The following is a 20019-nucleotide window of genomic DNA, read 5'->3' on the forward strand; positions in this document are numbered from 1 at the left end:
AGCATACATAACTCCTGCTTTAGCCTGAGGCTCACAGTACATGGCAGAACCTCAAAAGTACAGTCGCTCAGGCCTACGTTTAACCAGAAGCACTAATTGACAACATTTGATGCAACTTGTGACATAAAGAGTTTCAGTTTCGCATATCACATGTTTAGCAAACATCAGTACATTGTAGCGTTTGCTGATAGTCTGTATATTACTGTAGGCCTAGTGCACAAATGTGAAGTGACCAAATATTTAAGGAAGCCTTCATTACCTGCCAATGTTTGAATACAAATGTGGTTTGACAAAGGACTGAAAGGCTAGGCCATAGCTAGTTTGTTTCACTTTATTCATTCAGCCGTACATTGTATTCATTTTCTTTTTCCATAAGTGTATTATTCTGAGGTTGTGGTTGCTTTAAGGATTTTTTAACATTGATAAAAACACTTGATGTTTTAAAAGTTGTTTTTTAGCTGCAGCAGTATTATAAATGCTTGTTGGATTTTCTGTCACCTTTTTCCAAGGAAGCTAGCGTGCCATGTAAGAAAATGACATCCCCGTTCTCAATCCTTAAGAGAAAGTGAGTTACAGAAAGATGACAGTGTTCTCTGTATCTCTTTCCACAACAACTTTTTTCCAGATCTCTTCTTTGTTGCTAGTTGATCTCAATCAGACTCAACAAAGAGAAACAATGAAATGTGTTTTGATGTCCTTGTTTGGTATAATGCCCTGAAGACTCTGTGATACGCTGAAAATACAATGGTTAATCTGAGAATCGACCAAGTTTGGATAAACTCGTATCAGATGGTGTCACAAAATCATAAATATGTTTTGATAGCTGCTTGTTGTCATTTAAATATTACATTGCAAATTTGTTTAACAGTCATTTCCTTTATTGCGTTTGCTTCTTGCTTAAAGACCGGAGAGCATCTCTTAATGGAATGGCAGAGAGTGCTCAGGCACAGCTTGGGATGTGTGTATGAGCTCATTTCTGGAGGTAATTAGTGTCCAGTCCTTGAGTTCAAATAGAAAAACTTTCCAGTCTTTATTATGAAATGACATAGGTTAACTTAAGTCTAACTGAAAAAGAAAAAAAAGCATATATCTTTGTACTTAAGTATTTTTCTTAACAATTGGACATATTTCTAGATGCATTATGGTTAAAGAGTTACACTAAAATACAAAGTAATGGAACGCTACAGCAATATTTCTGTAGATACAATGTACATTAAATATATTCTATAACAGGGGAAGGAAGGAAGGAAGGAAGGAAGGAAGGAAGGAAGGAAGGAAGGAAGGAAGGAAGGAAGGAAGGAAGGAAGGAAGGAAGGAAGGAAGGAAGGAAGGAAGGAAGGAAGGAAGGAAGGAAGGAAGGAAGGAAGGAAGAAGAAAGATTGGAAAAATGAAACGAAGAAAGGTTAAAGAGCTAAAGTAAGAAAGGAGCAAAAAAATAAGGTGAGAAATAAGGAATTAAGAGGGGGAAAGGGTAAGGAGGAAGGAATGAAAGAACTCACAAACCTAGGAAGGAAAGAAAAGAAGGAAACAATGAATAAAAAATTGAATAAATTAAAGCTAGGAAGAAGCAAAGCAAGGAAGGTAACAAGGCAGAACAAGGAAGGAAATAAGCAATAATCTGAGTCATGATATTACAGAATGACGCCTCATTTCCTGATTTTAAATCCAATTCAATGTTGTTACCTACACATTTTTAATAAAAGAAAACAATAGTTATTTTCTGCTAATGTGAACAGTGTTACATAATGGTGATGAAGTATAGAAAACAGAAATCAGTCACATAACAAATACCTCTTGATAAGTAAATATTGTGTCAAACACACATACTAAACTTGTAGTCATATGGTTTGATAACATTTGTAAATCTATTATTATTTTTAATACATTTTAGGGCTTTTAATCCTTTCTGACAACCCTATATCAACATTTCTGCAGCTTCTTGCCCATGATCAATGCTATTACAACCAATGCAAAGTTATGCCAGAGACATGCCACCTACTGTACACCCAGTCAAGAACATGTAATTAACTTTCATAGGATGTGAATATTACAGTGTCAATGGTATCCATAGTAACAATTATCACTGGCTTCTCCAGCACCGCAGGGGGCTGTGAACATGGAAGTAGGGTCAATATGTATTTCTGTCTATTTAATTGATGACATTTATGCTGCACTGCCAAAGTGATTTCATGGCACAATACCATTAGCTGTCAAAGCAAAAAATAGCCCAGAACAAACCAATTTCTATTCAACCATCATTATTTCACAATATTTTAGTCAAAAATGTTCTTATATAACATTCCAAACGCTTTGCTCTTTGTTTAATACTGTTTTTTGGGTGAATGAAACAGCCCGTGGCTTCATTTAAAATCCTTTGAGCCTTTTCTAAAGGCTCAGGCTGCTTCTCATGTACCCTTGCAATCAAGGAGCCAAGGCCGGAACCCCGTACAGCTGGTGGCAGTTAATTGGATTCAGGAGCTCCAATAATCAATACGCTAAAGGAAGTCAACAATTATAATTAAAAAGGTTAGACATGTTTTGATTAGTGTAACTGCATGTGGTGGGCTTGTTGGGTTTATATAACTGTTACAAGTATAAAGCGTGTGATTATTAAGAGGAGGCTTACACAGTGTATGTGGTCCATTAGGCAGTACAATCTCTTTGTCACTTAGTACTTTTTTATTTTTTATACATGTCCACTTTTTCTATAATTTAACAACCTTTACTTATATATAATGCAATACATCAACTATGTAATTACCATGTTTTGAAGATAAGTGATAAGATAGTTGAAATAATAAATTATCTAAATTGATTTCTTAAGCCCCGTTAGAATGCTCTTTGTCCAACATTTGTTGGGGTCTTTTTTCAGGCTTCTCCAACCATGGCAAAAAAACGCAAAATCGAAAGCAATGGATAAAACAGTGAGTGTGTTGGCTAACCCTATCCCTACTTTCTAGCTCAACCAATGAGAGAACAGTTGGATGTGACGTATACCTGCGATTTGCTTTTGCAGTAAGCTCTGCCTTACACTGTAACAGCGCGTCCACACGGTTCCCTTGCGTTGATGCACCTTCTCATTCAGATTGAATGGGGTGACGTGAAGCGCTGCCAAACTGCATTGTGGTTCCGTTGCTTCCCTTTGGCTGCGATGCTCGCGTGAAAGTTGATACAAGTTTAACTATTCATTGTCGACGGAAGCGCCAGCCAATCAAACCTGCGTATGCAAATATGCCAGCACAAGCGCTAGCCAATCACACCACGTGTATGTGTGTCCGGGGCGGGAGATTAATGTGATTGGTTGGTCGCATGAACCCCAAGCGCCAGACACGCACACCGGCAAGCGTCAACGCACCGGAACCATCTGTCTTTTTATAAATTCACTTTTCACACCAATCTGACAGCCGGCTGACATCCGTGGAGCATGTTGCTGTGTGACAACATATTTTGGAGACAACAAAGTTGTGAATACAATCGTTCCAATTTGTGAATTAACATGCAGTAGTTATCATTTTGATTTGCAACGTCTTGCTAACATTTTTCCGATTATGGTAATAAAAGTGATGCATATTGGATGAAATAAAACAATAAACACTTAAATCACAGGAAGCCACTTTTTGATGAAGGATACCTTGCTAATGCCTCCGCAGTTTGTCTCTGCTTTCGGATACTATTTATTTGACATGACAAGTTCCTTTGGAGACAACAATGCAGTGAATTGCAACTTTTTCTCTAAGAATAACTGTTAGATGGAATCTGTCCTAGATCCGTTCCTAAATTCACATGCAGTCAATGAAAATCACATTTAGTGCCAAGTAGGTTTAAACATATAAGGAATTGGCTGTGTTGTATAGAGGTGAATACATAAACACAGTTAGAGGAATGACAAAAAACAATATAGAACCATTATAAAGCAAATGTTGTATAAAATTAACAACTAAAAGGAAATACCAGAAAAATATAAAATAAATAAAAAATGTAAGTAAAAGACCAATGCAGTTTTAAAAGAGGTCAAAATGAAAATAAATGTGAAAAATAAACAAAGAATGTGGAAATGTGTTGAGGAATTTGTTTTACATTTGTCATGTTTTTTATAATTGCAAGTACAGTTATTGTAAGTGACTCAATGTTGATTCCAAACAATTAAGGCTTAATTTTGGGTAGTAACGCTTTATGTGACATAGTAAATATAGCAGTATCACCAAAATCCTATTAGTAACGTTGGTATGTTGCTTTGTTACTGCTCACTAATAAGAAGCACATCAGAGGAAGAGATCAGTCAGATTTTCATCAACAATGCGAATGGATTTTTCCTGATAGAAGCCTTGGCAAGAGGCTGCTTCTGAATTGAATCAAGCTTAAAACCCCAAATTGAACAGAAACACAGATGGCTGCTTATATTGATTCAGACTAAATCTCCCTTTGATGAGGCGTGTGAATCAACAACACGCTCTAGGACGTCTGATTATCCCGCTATGCTGTAGAAAGGTTAATTTTTGTCGAATTTCAAAATAGGGAGTAAATGAAACCGAAAGAGAGCCAACATCACTACCTTTGAAACATAAGTATACCTGCCAGTTCTGCATGTTTAATCAAGCATGTGTTTTATTGTGACATGCACAGGAATATGGATTCATTAACCTTAAAATGTGTGTCTATCCAGCTTAAAAGTGCTTCTTCTCACACAGTTAAATCTAAATGCATGTTCGCTCTGATGGAACTAAGAATAGCTTAGGTCTGATGACCACAAACATCCATACATCTGTTTAGGAATCCTAAAAAAATAATAAAATTAAGAGGTTTTCTTTTTAACTTTGGATTTTGTGGCATTTTCTTCACCTTAATGGATTTTCTTCAATATCAAAAAATGTGGGAAAAGTGCACAAAATAAGGTCTTGTAGCTTAATTAGCGTTGTTTTCTCTGACTCCCTGTCTCTGTCATATGTGATGGTGATCATCCTGTTGGGTTGTGAGCTGACAGATGCCATAATACAGCTTTTATACCAACTGGCAGTGCAGGAAGCCAACTTCAGAGAAACAAACAGTGGGAGAAATGATTTCCTATATGCCATAATGGAAGATGAGGGAGGAGGCATATAAAGTGGCATGATGAAAGCATAGGACAACAGCAAACACCGTGCCCAGAAAACAGTTGATCTGACATGTATTGATTGTATCCTCGTGGTTGATTGCACTTATAGCATGTTGCTTTGGATAAAAACATCAGCTAAATGAAGTGAAACGGAAAAAAAGGTCATGTAAAGGAAGACCTTCTATCTCTCAGTTGACATACCAGTGGTAATGTGTTGTTGTGTGTTCATGGACGCTACCAGGGTAAGGGTTAAATGTGTCCTATTATTCTCATTTTCAGGGTCTTATTTGTATTGTGTGCCACTACAGTGACATGTTTCCATGCTTTAATGATCAAAAAGGCCAGCTCCCTTGTGATTGGTTAACCGCTCAAAAATACCTGAGGTACCTGAGTATTTCATTTCTTGTTTCTTTACTTTTTACTTCTATTCCATTATAATTCAAAACATATCAGAGATATTATTCTGAAATGGACCAATCTGCACAATGACTACTTTTACTGTCGCTACTTTTATTGATGCAAATACCTTTTTATTTTTACTTGAAACAGAGTATACACTTAGGTACTTCTAATTTCACTTAAGTAAAGGATCTGAGTACTGCTCACACCTCTGTTAGATAGTGATGTCACTATGTTATAGAAGTAAACAAAGGAGTCCAATGGAGGCGTTTTAGGCATGGTGGGAGTGTGTGGGAGAGAAACTCCCTCGGATTGGAACTTTGTGATTTTAGCCTTTGCAGACATGTATATGCACGAAAACCTGCAGATAGAAAACATTCAAATTAAAAATCCCAATGGTCAGGCCTGCCCCGATTCCTTACTTCTGAATCAGCAATAAAATTGTCCATTGAAAATACATTAACATTAAATGCTTTGATGGTGAGTATGTTGACACTACTATAGATCATTCATGAAGAGCAAAGAAAGGAATAAATAATAAAAAAAATAGCAATAAGTATATTTAGGCACGTACTGCTGAAAATATGTGTTTCTATGGTTACACTGGGTGTTAAAATTAGAAACACATGCATTAAATAAATGAACACGGTTATCCCTCTTACACCCTACCCCCTTTCTTTCAGAATCAGAAATCCTTCATTCATCCCACAAATGGGAAATGTACCCCGAACTGCAGATTACTAGATAAACACATTAAATAAAGAGGAAAACTAGCATTGAAAAAAATAAAAACAAATAGATGGACATCCACGGCAAAAAAATAATGAATATTAGCATTTTAGAAAGTATATATATACAGTGGGGCAAAAAAGTATTTAGTCAGCCACCAATTGTGCAAGTTCTCCCATTTAAAAAGATGAGAGAGGCCTGTAATTTGTATCATAGGTATACCTCAACTATGAGAGATAGAATGAGAAAAAGAAATCCAGGAAATCACATTGTCTGATTTTTAATGAATTTATTTCAAATGATTGTGGAAAATAAGTATTTGGTCAATAACAAAAGTTCATCTCAATACTTTGTTATATACCCTTTGTTGGCAATGACAGAGGTCAAACGTTTTCTGTAAGTCTTCACAAGGTTTTCACACACTGTTGCTGGTATTTTGGCCCATTCCTCCATGCAGATCTCCTCTAAAGAACTGATGTTTTGGGGCTGTCGCTGGGCAACACGGACTTTCAACTCCCTCCAAAGATTTTCTATGGGGTTGAGATCTGGAGACTGGCTAGGCCACTCCAGGACCTTGAAATGCTTCTTACGGAGCCACTCCTTCGTTGCCCTGGCGGTGTGTTTGGGATCATTGTCATGCTGAAAGACCCAGCCACGCTTCATCTTCAGTGCCCTTGCTGATGGAAGGAGGTTTTCACTCAAAATCTCACGATACATGGCCCCATTCATTCTTTCCTTTACACGGATCAGTCGTCCTGGTCCCTTTGCAGGAAAACAGCCCCAAAGCATGATGTTTCCACCCCCATGCTTCACAGTAGGTATGGTGTTCTTTGGATGCAACTCTGCATTCTTTCTCCTCCAAACACGACGAGTTGAGTTTTTACCAAAAAGTTCTATTTTGGTTTCATCTGACCATATGACATTCTCCCAATCCTCTTCTGGATCATCCAAATGCCCTCTAGCAAACTTCAGATGGGCCTGGACATGTACTGGCTTAAGCAGGGGGACACGTCTGGAACTGCAGGATTTAAGTCCCTGGCGGTGTAGTGTGTTACTGATGGTAGCCTCTGTTACTTTGGTCCCAGCTCTCTGCAGGTCATTCACTAGGTCCCCCCGTGTGGTTCTGGGATTTTTGCTCACCGTTCTTGTGATCATTTTGACCCCACGGGGTGAGATCTTGCGTGGAGCCCCAGATCGAGGGAGATTAGCAGTGGTCTTGTATGTCTTCCAGTTTCTAATAATTGCTCCCACAGTTGATTTCTTCACACCAAGCTGCTTACCTATTGCAGATTCAGTTTTCCCAGCCTGCTGCAGGTCTACAATTTTGTCTCTGGTCTCCTGTGACAGCTCTTTGGTCTTGGCCATAGTGGAGTTTGGAGTATGACTGTTTGAGGTTGTGGACAGGTGTCTTTTATACTGATAACGAGTTCAAAAAGGTGCCATTAATACAGGTAACGAGTGGAGGACAGAGGAGCCTCTTAAAGAAGAAGTTACAGGTCTGTGAGAGCCAGAAATCTTGCTTGTTTGTAGGTGACCAAATACTTATTTTACTGAGGAATTTACCAATTAATTCATTAAAAATCCTACAATGTGATTTCCTGGATTGTTTCCCCCATTCTGTCTCTCATAGTTGAAGTGTACCTATGATGAAAATTACAGGCCTCTCTCATCTTTTTAAATGAGAGAACTTGCACAATTGGTGGCTGACTAAATACTTTTTTGCCCCACTGTATATATATATGTGTGTGCATGAGCGTTATCCTTGTACTGCATTGCTTTTTTAATGTTATGTCTTGAAAAATATAAAATCACAGCATTTAAATAAAAAAAGACACCTGAAACACGAAACAAAAGTGTTAGAAACAGCATTAATTGTTGTGATGAGACACAAACTGAAATTTACAGAATAGAAGGTATCTTTATTTCTTAATTAAATCTATAGGTCATAATAATATCCATGTGCTCTTTAATTTGTGACTTTATGGCCTGTTTTATTGTCGGTTTTATCTTTGTTATTTCAGCGCAGTATCACCTCTGTGGAGCTGTAGTGGTATTCAGCAGATATAGAGGTCTCTGTGCCATTGAGGGAGGTTCATTACAGTCCCATCCCACCCTCTATTCAGAGTCACACGGCACACTCACAATAATGGCAGTTTATTCTTGTTTACTAGCACTCCTACACAGATAATAACCTTCAATTACAACACTGTACTGGTGTAAACAACATACTGTAGTTGAATGGCCAATTCATTCTGAATTCTTTTTTTTCCCACTCAATGGCTTTCAGTTTCTGAATATAACGCTGGGATCAGACAGGAGCTTTTAAATCCTAACCGTGTTGCTCCCGAACGAAAGGTAAAACACGCACTCACACATACATTTGAAAATAATGATACATCAACAACTATATTATTAACATTTTTGGAAGTGAAAGTAAACAAGAGAAGTTACAGAAGTACTATTTTTTAGTGATGCTTTGCTGTGTGTTCTGATCAGAAAGTAGTGACATATCTGCCAAATTCTAACTCCTAAATATCAAACATATTTGAAATAAATCAGGGTAGTCCCTCAACATCTATACATAAAAACAATCCTGTTTTCAGCGGTAAATTATGTTATTTTAATTATTATTGAGGATGTATAATATCTTCTCTTCTATTCCACAAACTGTATTTTAAACAACACATTAAGTTGACGAAACACTCAAATGTAATTAAAGTGACAGATCCACTTGGGTCTTAGATGGGAAGTGATATTATAAACCTGTCAATAATAGTGTTTCTTTTACCATCTGTTCTTCCTGCACCTTGCATCTGCTGCTATGTTACCTTTATCCTGGATTAAGTGTTGCTAACCCCGTCCCTTTTCATGTGATTGTGCTCTCAGCCGGACTCAGAAACCCTGGGTTGACTTACCGAGTTGATAACCAGCATCGTAGGCCCGCTTAGCAAGATCACGTTTGTTAGGGTTGGTTAAGCCAGATAACTCAAACATATCCCGGGTGTGTTGAACTGGCTTCATAGTACAAGCCACTGGTTTCCTGTCTTTGTTTGTTGGATCCTTGTTTACTGTTGATGAGAGTTCAGTTCTGCTTGTCAAGCCTTGCTTTGCTTTGTCCAAAAAACAAATATTAAAGGTTTTTTGTGTACGTCCTGCATTTGCGTCCACCCTTCATTGTATTTTGTGAGTATACATTTTAATATCTCCAAAACTACGCTACCTAAGGGGTTAATACATTATTAAATACAGAGTGCCAATGATTATGGCTGTTTTATGGTTCCAATGCCTGCTACTGACAGAGTGGTCCTCGGGTTATAGCCATCTCATTAAGCTCTTGGATGTACAGCATGTATTCAGTCTATGATGTACAGTAGTCCTTCCTCCAGGGAGCGCAGAACTGAGTACAGTTCAATAAGCTGCAACAGCCAAGTCAACAGTGGGTCAATAAGAGACAATAACTGAGGTGAAAGGGCATGGGAATGGAGTTTCAGAGGGTTAGCATGAGGATAATGTCCTGGAAATGACTTTGTACTGCACTAAGTGGAAACAAGGGAATATTGATTATTGATACACCTGAAGGAATGTAGCTCTAGGGAATTCAAATAAGCGTTGTCGATTGCTTGATTTCCAATTAGGGGAAGAGAAGAGAGGATGAGAGTCATATACTTTATTGAGCTCATTTGAGACTATCACCAGGGGTTCAAACATTTCTAATCCTAATATCCAATAATGTTATGTTGCCTGGATACAACACCTCAAAAATGCAATCAAGGTTGTAATGAAACCTAACCTATTTCCTTCATCATTCAATCAATCCCGCATCTCGGGAGCAAGGATTGAATGTACTTCCTTTGCCTCAAATTTCCACGGGGACATTGTTATTATTGTTGCCTTGAATCAAGTGTAAGAATAATTTCCATTCAGCAGCACACTGTTGTCTTGTATAAGAAGGAAATATTGTTTTCTTCTTAAAAAAACGTTGTAAACAGGAGCGGGTCGCACCAGCTGTTCTTGAATCCATATACTAACTACAGTAAAGTGTGTGCTTTAGAAGTGGAGATTTATGCATCATTAAACATAACACAAACTACTGTATTTATCATGGAAAAAATAGTTACAGAATATTTATACCCTGTAACCACAAAGGAGAAAACTTTACACAGCTCACTGACAAAACATCAGCTAGCTTGTGTTAGCTTGACATGTAAATGTAAATTTCCCCGCTGTGGGACTAATAAAGGATTTCTGATTCTGACATAACTGACCTGACACAGATGTTGTTTTGTAGTGATGTAACCTGGGAAGATTTAAATGAAAAAATGGTTTAATGCAATATACTTCAAACTAACACGTTTGAGATTAGCATTTAGGTTGTCATGTCGCTTTGGTGTAAGTTACATTATGCACTGTTAAGGTATATTGGCCTTTCCATCAAAATTGATCAGAAAAAAGGAAAAATGATTCATAGACTGACAATGTCTTTACTGCAGTAGCTTTGAAATGTCCTGAAGTTGCAAATCTGTTAACTGAATTAGTAGTCACAAGAACTGAAAGGACTTTACATTCAAATGTAGTGATGGTACAACCCAATCCTCACACATTTAAGTATTGTAACTATCAAGAATCTGACCAAAAAAGGTCAAAACCTGGTGAGCCTATAATGCCCATCCAGTGTTTGGCTTTTAGTTCCTTGGTATGGTAGTTTCTGTTTGATAGAACCATTCAAAGACAAACTTTTCCCCCAATTTCTACTGTGAGGCCACCAGCGCTTTTAGAAAACAGTATAATATTTTTGACTGAATGCCTTCTGAGCAGCCGCACAAAAATGGCTGAGCATTCTGAAAAAAGACCCCGGGTGCAGCTCTTTTTAACCACATGTGCTTTCCCCTGCTCTTGGTGCTTAATTCGGAGTTAAACCAACTCCAAATCCAATGTGAACCAATGCACTGCTACTTTGGGGACACAAAGAGCAGTTTCGCAATCGGGCACCGTCTATGGAACGGCTATGGAATAGCTGGAACCGCTTCGATGGACAATGGACATGGACACAGGCCCTAAGAGCTATCCATTTGTCTAGTGTCAACTATTTTCTATAGACAGAACCTGTGTTCTCTGGACAACTTTCTACAAGTTTTTTGCAAATCATTACGCTGACTGAAACTGCACTTTGAATGGAACCTCTTTGGAGATAATGACATATCTTTGAATTAGACAAGCCAGTAACTGAATTCAATACAACAGCACCGTAGGGTACTTCTTGGTCAGAATGTTCAGTCTGATGCAGCACTTTGTATGAGAAACTGTTTGTATGAAGCACCGGGAGAGGCATTACAATCAATTTGCAAAACTGTATTATGAGCAAATATATGTTTAAATGCTTCTTCTCCACAGACAGATATTCTGACAGACCTTAACTGGAAAGTGGGCAGCTATGAAAACATACATTTTTGTTGCAATTAAATCCACTCAGACTGTTTGTCTAACAGATAAGAAGGGTGAGACTACAAATGAGGCCAAGAAAAAAGGCTTCGCAATTGCAATACCAATCTATCCTCACAGCTGGTCCCATCATAGAAGTCCACTGAGGAGCAGGCTGTTCACTCCAAAATAGAAATACAGGTGGGATATATGTTTGTTCCAAGGAGTCTGAAGAGTCCTTTTCTCACAAAGGGATTATAACTCCAAGTCGTTTCAGGGTGATCAGGGTACAGTTTAGAGTAACAATGCTCTTTTATTGAGTTTTCTTGTTAAGTTGAGTCTTTGCTCAGTTTGGTGAGAATAATACTACGCATTAAGTTTAACAGCTCAGTAAACATAAACAACTATTAAAAGGGTGGTCACATTTGATTGTTAAAGCGTATTTACAGTCCAATGTTAACCAGGAATTGGAATTGGGGAAATCAAACATGAGCTGACTTCAACATACCATTGAAGATTAGCTAAAAGGCAATTGAAACTTACCCTATGACAGTATGACTATGTACTGGTTTGTGTGTTTGTGTGTTTGTGTGTTTGTGTGTTTGCGTACAGAATGGTCAGCCAGGCGGTGCAAAGGACCAACATTTCGTTGTTATTCCTACGCACAAAGGCATTTGTGCAATAAAATGGGCTGATCTGAAATTTGTGATTTAAAGCATGACCTTTCAATACAATGTGGTCCATACAAAAATCATGATTAAACAGTTGTCACATTTCAATATAATGGCTTACTGTTCGAGATATATTGCAATTTCATAATTGTTATGAGCACTACACCAGGAGCATAGAAATGTACACATAGAAAGGAGACTTTATCAGTTAAATGTCTCCTATTATGCTATATTTAAAACAATATATTGTAGGGCCATATCTATACAAAACTTGTCTGTGAAGTGTTTTGCTCAAAATACCAAACAGATCCCCCATTGTAGCATACCTCATCCCCCTCTATTTCAGCCCTGTTCCTGAAGTGCTGATTCTGTGACTGTCGCTTTAAATTTGAGCTGAGCTGAAGCTGTCCACGCCTCTTTGCAGAGTCATGCAGCTCTCTGTCCGAGGAGACAAGTTTCTAACAGAGAAACTCAGCTAAACGCTGTCGTGATTAAACCCCATATTATGTTCAAACCACATCCAGCATTATTTCTGAAACACTTCTCAGTGTTTACCACGAGAACAGAGACATTATATGTATTATATAAACAACAACTCTAAGTCCCTCCTGCAGACATCCTGCTGAACACACAGACACACAGAGGTGCTGCGGGGGGGATTCAGCTCGCGACTGTATATTGTGGATGATAGGTTGGGACGTGTCACGTGGGCGGAACGTTGCCAGGAGTTCAATGTAAAGCCAGCCCACATTTCGGTTTTGACGTCATAAGGAAAGCAAATCTGGATCAGCTCGTTTGTACCCCCGTTTTCAGAGATGTGGGTAAGGAGGAAAAGAGAGAGGGTTGTATTTTCTGACACTTTGTGAGTCTCCTTACACACCGGGGACACATATTTATGTATTGAAGACAGCAACAAATTCATTTTGCATAATAGGGGACCTTTAACTCAATCAGAACAGGGATTTGTATGCACATTTAACAGTGCCATAAACATCTAATATTAAAACACAATACAAAAAAAGCAGTCCTCAAAAACAATAGCATATAACTATTATTTAAAAATTCTGCATAATGTTTTTGATAATCAATACACTAAGCAGAATACTGGGATATTGAAGTGGTTTTCTTAGACCCCTAGTCACACCAGTTGTTGTTAAACTTGTGCTTCTTTTGCATCTAATCATTAAAACAAGAAACAGAAGCAACAGTTATTGATAAATGCCCACTATAACACTTCCATCATGCATAACTGATTGTATGTTTAATTGTCTGATATGAATTTTAACCTGATTTGACCATGAACTATTTATCAATGGATAAAAAAGGATACACCATGGTCTCACATGGCCCATTATGTATGCCTGTAACTGAGAAAGTATTATCTTTTATTTCCAGTGTGGCTCTATCTTTGAGCGCAAAACCACTTGTTTGGATGAGGCATTTTGAAATCCCTAAAACTTCCCGTATCAGAAAAACGATAGCCAGGCTCTCCACTCGGAGGGATACTGTTGTTTTGGTGCCGTTTGTTACTGTGTGTGTGTGTGTGTGTGTGTGTGTGTGTGTGTGTGTGTGTGTGTGTGTGTGTGTGTGTGTGTGTGTGTGTGTGTGTGTGTGTGTGTGTGTGTGTGTGTGTGTGTGTGTGTGTGTGTGTGTTTGTGAGTGAGTGTGCAGTTAGAGCAGTCTAATACAAGAGGAAGTGGGTCACAGCTCCTCAGGGGAACCACTCTGCTAGCTTGAACTTCCTCTTCATCATACATGTTTAATGATGAATTGTAACATGTTTAAAGGCAGCAACCCAGCCACAGCTGGTATTTAGAAAAATCCTAACATACATGTAAACACACACACACACACACACACACACACACACACACACACACACACACACACACACACACACACACACACACACACACACACACACACACACACACACAAAGGAGAAGGGAATACAGTGAATGAACAAACAGGCCCGCTGTACTGTAGACCATATGAAAAGGAAATATAATCAAATAGCCTACCAGCACACCCAAACCACACATGCACACACTGTACTGAAAATGTGATCACAGTTAATTAAAGATGACAGGTTATGTGGAACCCTCCCTCAAAGAGGCCCTATTCTGCTTTTTGGGTTTTCCCTTTCCTGTAGTGTGTTGTATTGGTTTATGTGCATGTAAATGGTCTGCAAAAGCTAAAATCTCTGTGTTCCCTCCAGAAGGAGTTTATCTCCATCCCCCCCGCCTGAAACGCCTCCATTGGACTCCTTTGTTTACTTCTGTAACATACTGACATCACTATGTAACACTCACACTTCTACTGACTAGCGCTCCAACACATTGTAAGTGATAGACTAAGGGGCAGGAAATCTCTAAACTGTTAACCAGTCACAATAGAGTTGGCCTGCTAACCAATCAGAGCAGACTAGGCTCTGGTTTCAGACAGACGGTGAAAAGAGGTGCTGCAGCACAGGCAGTATGAGAAAAATAAAGAGCTTTCTGAACATCAAAGCATGGAGACATGTCACAGCAGAGACACAAATACAAAAATGAACCTGAACATTTGCATACTATGTCCTCTTTTAGTCAATAACTCAAACGTTCTGATAGTCACAACATCACTAAGGGGTTTCCCTTTCCCACAGCTTTAACATTTTGTGACACAGTGTAGACTATACAAATTGAACGTATTTAAAGATGTTTTATCAATGTGGCCTACTCCCGATTGATTAAAATATTCTTAAAATCATTTTTTATGCTGCAAGCCTCACTATATTACAAATAAAGTTGTATTTAGACCCATCTGATATTAAAAATTGGTTTGAAAAACTCATGTTCATTTTGCCAATGTAGTGAAGCCACTGGTTAAGTGTTATTAATCTGGAGGCAACACATCTTTGAGTTGTCAGAAGTGTAGCTCATTGTATCAACTTATGACTATTAAACAAATATATTGAACATAAAGTCAAAATTGAACAAAATTCAGACAACTCCTCCACGCAGGAGTGATAAATTGCGCGATCAGATTGTTGTTTTTCTTGACCCATGTCTGCAAATTGCTGGGAGCTGTATGGGATATTTCGGGTGGGGCTTTCTCTCTCAGTGCAGACAAGCCCGCCACAATAAAGGAAAGAGCAACACTCACAGACTTCAGTCTGACTGAGAAAGGGTGGATGATGTAGTGCATTGGCAAAAAACCCAACTTGCTTAGTAGATTCTGCTGATGCAAGCAACAAGTTCCCAGATTATATTCGTTATATATGATATTATTTGCTTTTTATTGTGATCATTTGAGTCCTTCATGGGTTTAAGTTGTTTTTGAGCCTAACACAATTATCCATAATTATGTGACTTTTTTTACAATCTTTTTTCATTTATTAATGAAAGAAATATAGTGAAACATCTGTTTTTCTACATTCTGCTTACATAAATGCAATTCTTTTTAGCTTTTTTAGACTGACCGCTGATGGATATGCACACACCCTTTAGTGTAAGACTCTCTTAGATGTGTGAGTTAAGTTAAGTGTCAATTCTAAAATCATTGGGATAAATTGCATGTAAAACAGAAAAAATACATTCACATTTTTGTTGTATATCTCTTTGATCCCAGTTTAAGCCAATGCATTAACACTTACAATGGTGTATTAAGTGTTCTTTTTTTTTATTATCAGAAAGCTATGTGTTATTCTGATTATTACATGGAGGGGGGAGATAGTAGGGTAAATTGTCTATGTGTTTTGTTTGTGTAGCACTTTGAGTTACCTTTGTGTATGAAAAGTGCTAAATAAGTAAAGTTTGATTTGGTTTGACTTATTAAAAGCTAATTTACTTAAACTATTCGTGTTATTTTTGGTTTCTTTGTCATTTTTTTTTTTTTTGGCATCAATGCACTTTGAATAAAAGCGTCAGGTAAATTAACGCAATAAAGGTTTAACACAAGGAAAAGTGTCTGCTAATAGCTCTTCTAAAATTAAAACATTTCTTGAACTCATGCTGAAATCGAACAAGGAAAATCCCCAGACTTTAGATGCTTTTTACGACAGATGCAGGTTATCTTTAAACTCTCAGAGAGGAGATTGTGGAGCCTGACCTGAGTTCGTGTATCGTGGTCTTGCCAGGTCCCTGAAGTAGTAAATGAAGTCCAGGCAGTGATCGTCCTGTACCTCTCCCTTGGAGCACAGGTCGGTGAGCAGTTCCAGCGCCTTTCGACAAATCTCATCCTCTCTTTCTGCAGTCATTGCCCTCCAGCATCCTTCTGTCTGGTCGGCCACTCCGGCTGATCCTCCTCCACCACTACCACTACCTCTCTCTCGCTCACACACGCACGCACACACACTCGCTCACACACGCACGCACACACACTCGCTCACAGCCTCCACCGGCGTAAAGACGCACCACGGCTAAACGCCTGGAGAAGTCCGGGGCTTGCGACGCATCCGCGAATATCCAAATTAATGTTAGTTTTGGTGAAGCTTGAGTAAAAGCAGAACGTTTAAGCTAAGAACATATCAGTTTTCATTGGTTAAAAAGAGTAAGAATCGCAGTGTTTTGCTGCCCAGAAATGGAAAAAACGTTTCCAATCTAGCGCGCTCTTCTCCTCCTTTTTTAAATTCCTTTTCTCCCCTTTTCTTTACTTTTCCGATCTTGTCTCCTCTCCTCTCTGATCACCTCGGAGCCTCCAGGCTTCAGCAGCGCCAGTCAAGGTCCTTGAATGAATGCTCGTCCGTGCTCAATTATTTCTCAATGCACTGGGATGCACTGACAGACAGGAAGTTCTGCCCCCATAAACCAACCCCCCGCCCTCTCCTCCTCCAACACCAACATCACCATCAGCACCATCTATCCAAGCAGCAGCATAGAGAGGTCAGTAAGGATTTATGTGCACCTCCAACACAAGGGTTAAATATGTCATCTGTAACAATTACTCATTTACTGTACAAAATATGTTATTAACGTTTCTTGTTTACGTTAATAATAAAAAAGGATATTCAAAATTAATATCGATATGATTTTGTTTACTTAATACATACATTTAAACAAATGAACCAGAGAAAGAATGGAAACAATAAAGCAAATTCAGACAGTAGGCGTATTCACACTGAAACATTAGCCTACAGAACAGTATAGCTCACAAAGAAGAAATAAAATCTCATCTTTATACAAAAAACACAATATGCTTGTGACAGTATTTGGAAGGTGCAACTGAACTGTGGTTTCCCCTTTCTCCTCTAAACACAGAATCATGGCCTAATTTCCACCCAGTGAAACCATTCTTTGAACTAGAAGCCATGATGATGACCTGGAGAATAGCTTGTGAAGTGTTGTAGTGTATGTGCATTTGCTTTGTTTTAAATATGATCTGGTCTTTACTTGAGTTTTTCTTTCTGTGCACTTTATACTTCACTACTACTCCACTACATTTCAAAGGAAAATATGAATCCTTTTACCTTTTTTTTTTTTTAGCTCAAGTCCCTTTATAGATTCAGATTCTAGCACACAAACAATAACACATAAAGACATTTCAAAATATGATGTTTTGAATTAGATTCCACTATCCAGTGTTAAAAGTACACCTATAACACATTGATAATGAAAGAAATGGTACTTATTGGTTACGTTTTTGTGTCTCATTTTAATTATTATTTATAATTTTGAGTTTTGCAATGTCCTGCATGGAGTTATTTTACTTCTTTAAATATGTTTTCCTGAAATGTATCAAATACTTAATTCTCAATGCAGTACATTTACTCATAATGGAGTGTTTTTAATCTGCATCACTACTTTTACTCAGTTGAAGGACCTGAATATTCCTTCAACCACAGCTCACCTTTTAGTCTAATTCCGTACATTTAAAGATGTGATTACTCTAACCAGGTAAACACATGAGTAATGAAGTAATATCCCCATGCACTCCTGGGTAGCAGATGTAGATTAAAAAAAGATTAACACCTGAGTGGGCCCACATGTGCAGCTTGACCTTTACTGACGGAAGAAATAAAGGGCGAGAACGACAGATAAATGTCACATTAAAGTCCTGGTGATGAAGGCAATAAAACTCCCTGCCTCAGTCTGTCTGTGTGTATGGTTGTGAAGTATTAGGTCAGGATATTACTGTGTATCAACAAAAAGCTGATAGCATTTAAAAATCTCTTCACTGTGAAGCTTTTGTGATATGCGTTGGCTATGTTTCTGCTGCATATAAACTTAACACAAAGGTAAGGAATATGTGTTTGGTAGCTTATTTCTTTATTGTAACAATGCTTCTTGGCAATAAGTCTTATACTGTTAGCCTGTTTTCTTACCTTTCAAATGATGCCACATTTGTGAAGAACATACATTTGAAAGATGCATTTAAAAATCACTTCACTTGACGCTTTTGTGATAAGCGTTGGCTATGTTTCTGCTATATATTGAGGCTGATTACCACACTGATGATAGGTTACCGGAAGAGGGTTCTACCCCATGCCTTCAGACCCTAAAACCATGGGAAAGAAGTATAAAGTGGTGCAGGAATGATAAAGTCATAGTACTAGGAAATAAATCTGCGTTTTTCCAATTCCATGTCATTCGTCTCAGAGTAAAACATTTTTTGAAAGTGTTTTTAATAAGATTCCCGAAAGAAAGTCTGAGATTAATACAAGCTGAAGACATATTTTTTCTATGACATAAAATGTCAGTAAATAACACACTGGTGAATGTCCAAAGCTTTTCTGTGTCATTAAAACAGTGGTTGCCAACTAGCGACCTAATAAAACTACTAAACGTCATCCTGCCCAACATTAGCAGACTTTAGCTTAGTGGTGGTAGCATGCAGCCATATGGTTTATTTTCTTTAAAGCATTAGCTTTTTACTTTTGCCGAACTTAATTCAACGTTCGGACATCGTAAAAGTGGTGTTAATACGTGGTAGGTAAAAATGATAGTGAATGACATATCTTTTATTCTGGAAAAATCCCACTGCTATGCTAACTTGCAATGCTAACTTTTGGGTCGGACTACAAAAATACAGTACGTCAATACTGCACCACTCTGTCAGGAAAATATAAAGCTTTTTTTCACCCCAACAAGTTGATTTAAAGCTTCACTGATCAATATGTCCATACAAAGAAGTGATCAAAAGACTGTTTCATATTAAGGGTGACTTGTATTGACAAACATACTAAATTAGCATTGAATCTGAAGGTTACATTAGCTCTGTAAAGCTGTATCTTTTGTCAGGTGGCCAGATATTGAATAGTGAATGCTAAGTGGTTGGCAAGTCTCAATATAGACAACTATTGACTTAACAATTGCCATAATTACTTAATAGGGGATAACATGATACCAAAAGAAGTGAACTGACAGGATGTGATAGGGTCTATTGCATCACATTTATTTTTGGCACAATGTTTTTGTCAATTCTACATTTGTTTTTTTCTTTTTCTTTTATTAAGGCTTTTTCAGTATTTTAATTTCTTTATCTTGCCTCTTTGTTCAACACATAGATTAAACATGTACAAAGTAGCTTTCCTACCCAAAAACTGATTCAAATATGAGTAGACATTTGGTGGTAATATGTCAAGATTAGAGGTTAAAAATTATTTAACACTGATGTAGTGCTGCGGCTTTCTTGCAGATGGGATTATTTTTCATTCATGACTTGTGTTTTTGCACAGAGGTTAAGGGTTCTGTCACTTTTTCATAAATTGGCGAGCCAGACAGCTAAACGATG

The 20019-nt window shown here is 37.9% G+C and overlaps 1 protein-coding gene across 2 annotated transcripts in view; it reads right to left on the minus strand.

Moving 5' to 3' along the window:
- Window positions 1–17024, minus strand: part of syt9b (synaptotagmin IXb) — a 41732-nt gene extending 24708 nt beyond the window's left edge. For both annotated transcript variants that reach the window (XR_010168045.1, XM_063908631.1), the window contains exon 1: window positions 16399–17024. Coding sequence is in view for 1 of the 2 variants with exons in the window: in XM_063908631.1 (XP_063764701.1) it covers window positions 16399–16546 (148 nt within the window). In the remaining variant the exon portion in view is untranslated. The remainder of the gene's footprint in view (window positions 1–16398) is intronic.
- Between the last annotated feature and the right edge of the window lie 2995 nt (window positions 17025–20019).

This window comes from Eleginops maclovinus, chromosome 2 (genome assembly GCF_036324505.1).
Source record: "Eleginops maclovinus isolate JMC-PN-2008 ecotype Puerto Natales chromosome 2, JC_Emac_rtc_rv5, whole genome shotgun sequence".
In the NCBI taxonomy this organism is placed as follows: Eukaryota; Metazoa; Chordata; class Actinopteri; order Perciformes; family Eleginopidae; genus Eleginops; species Eleginops maclovinus.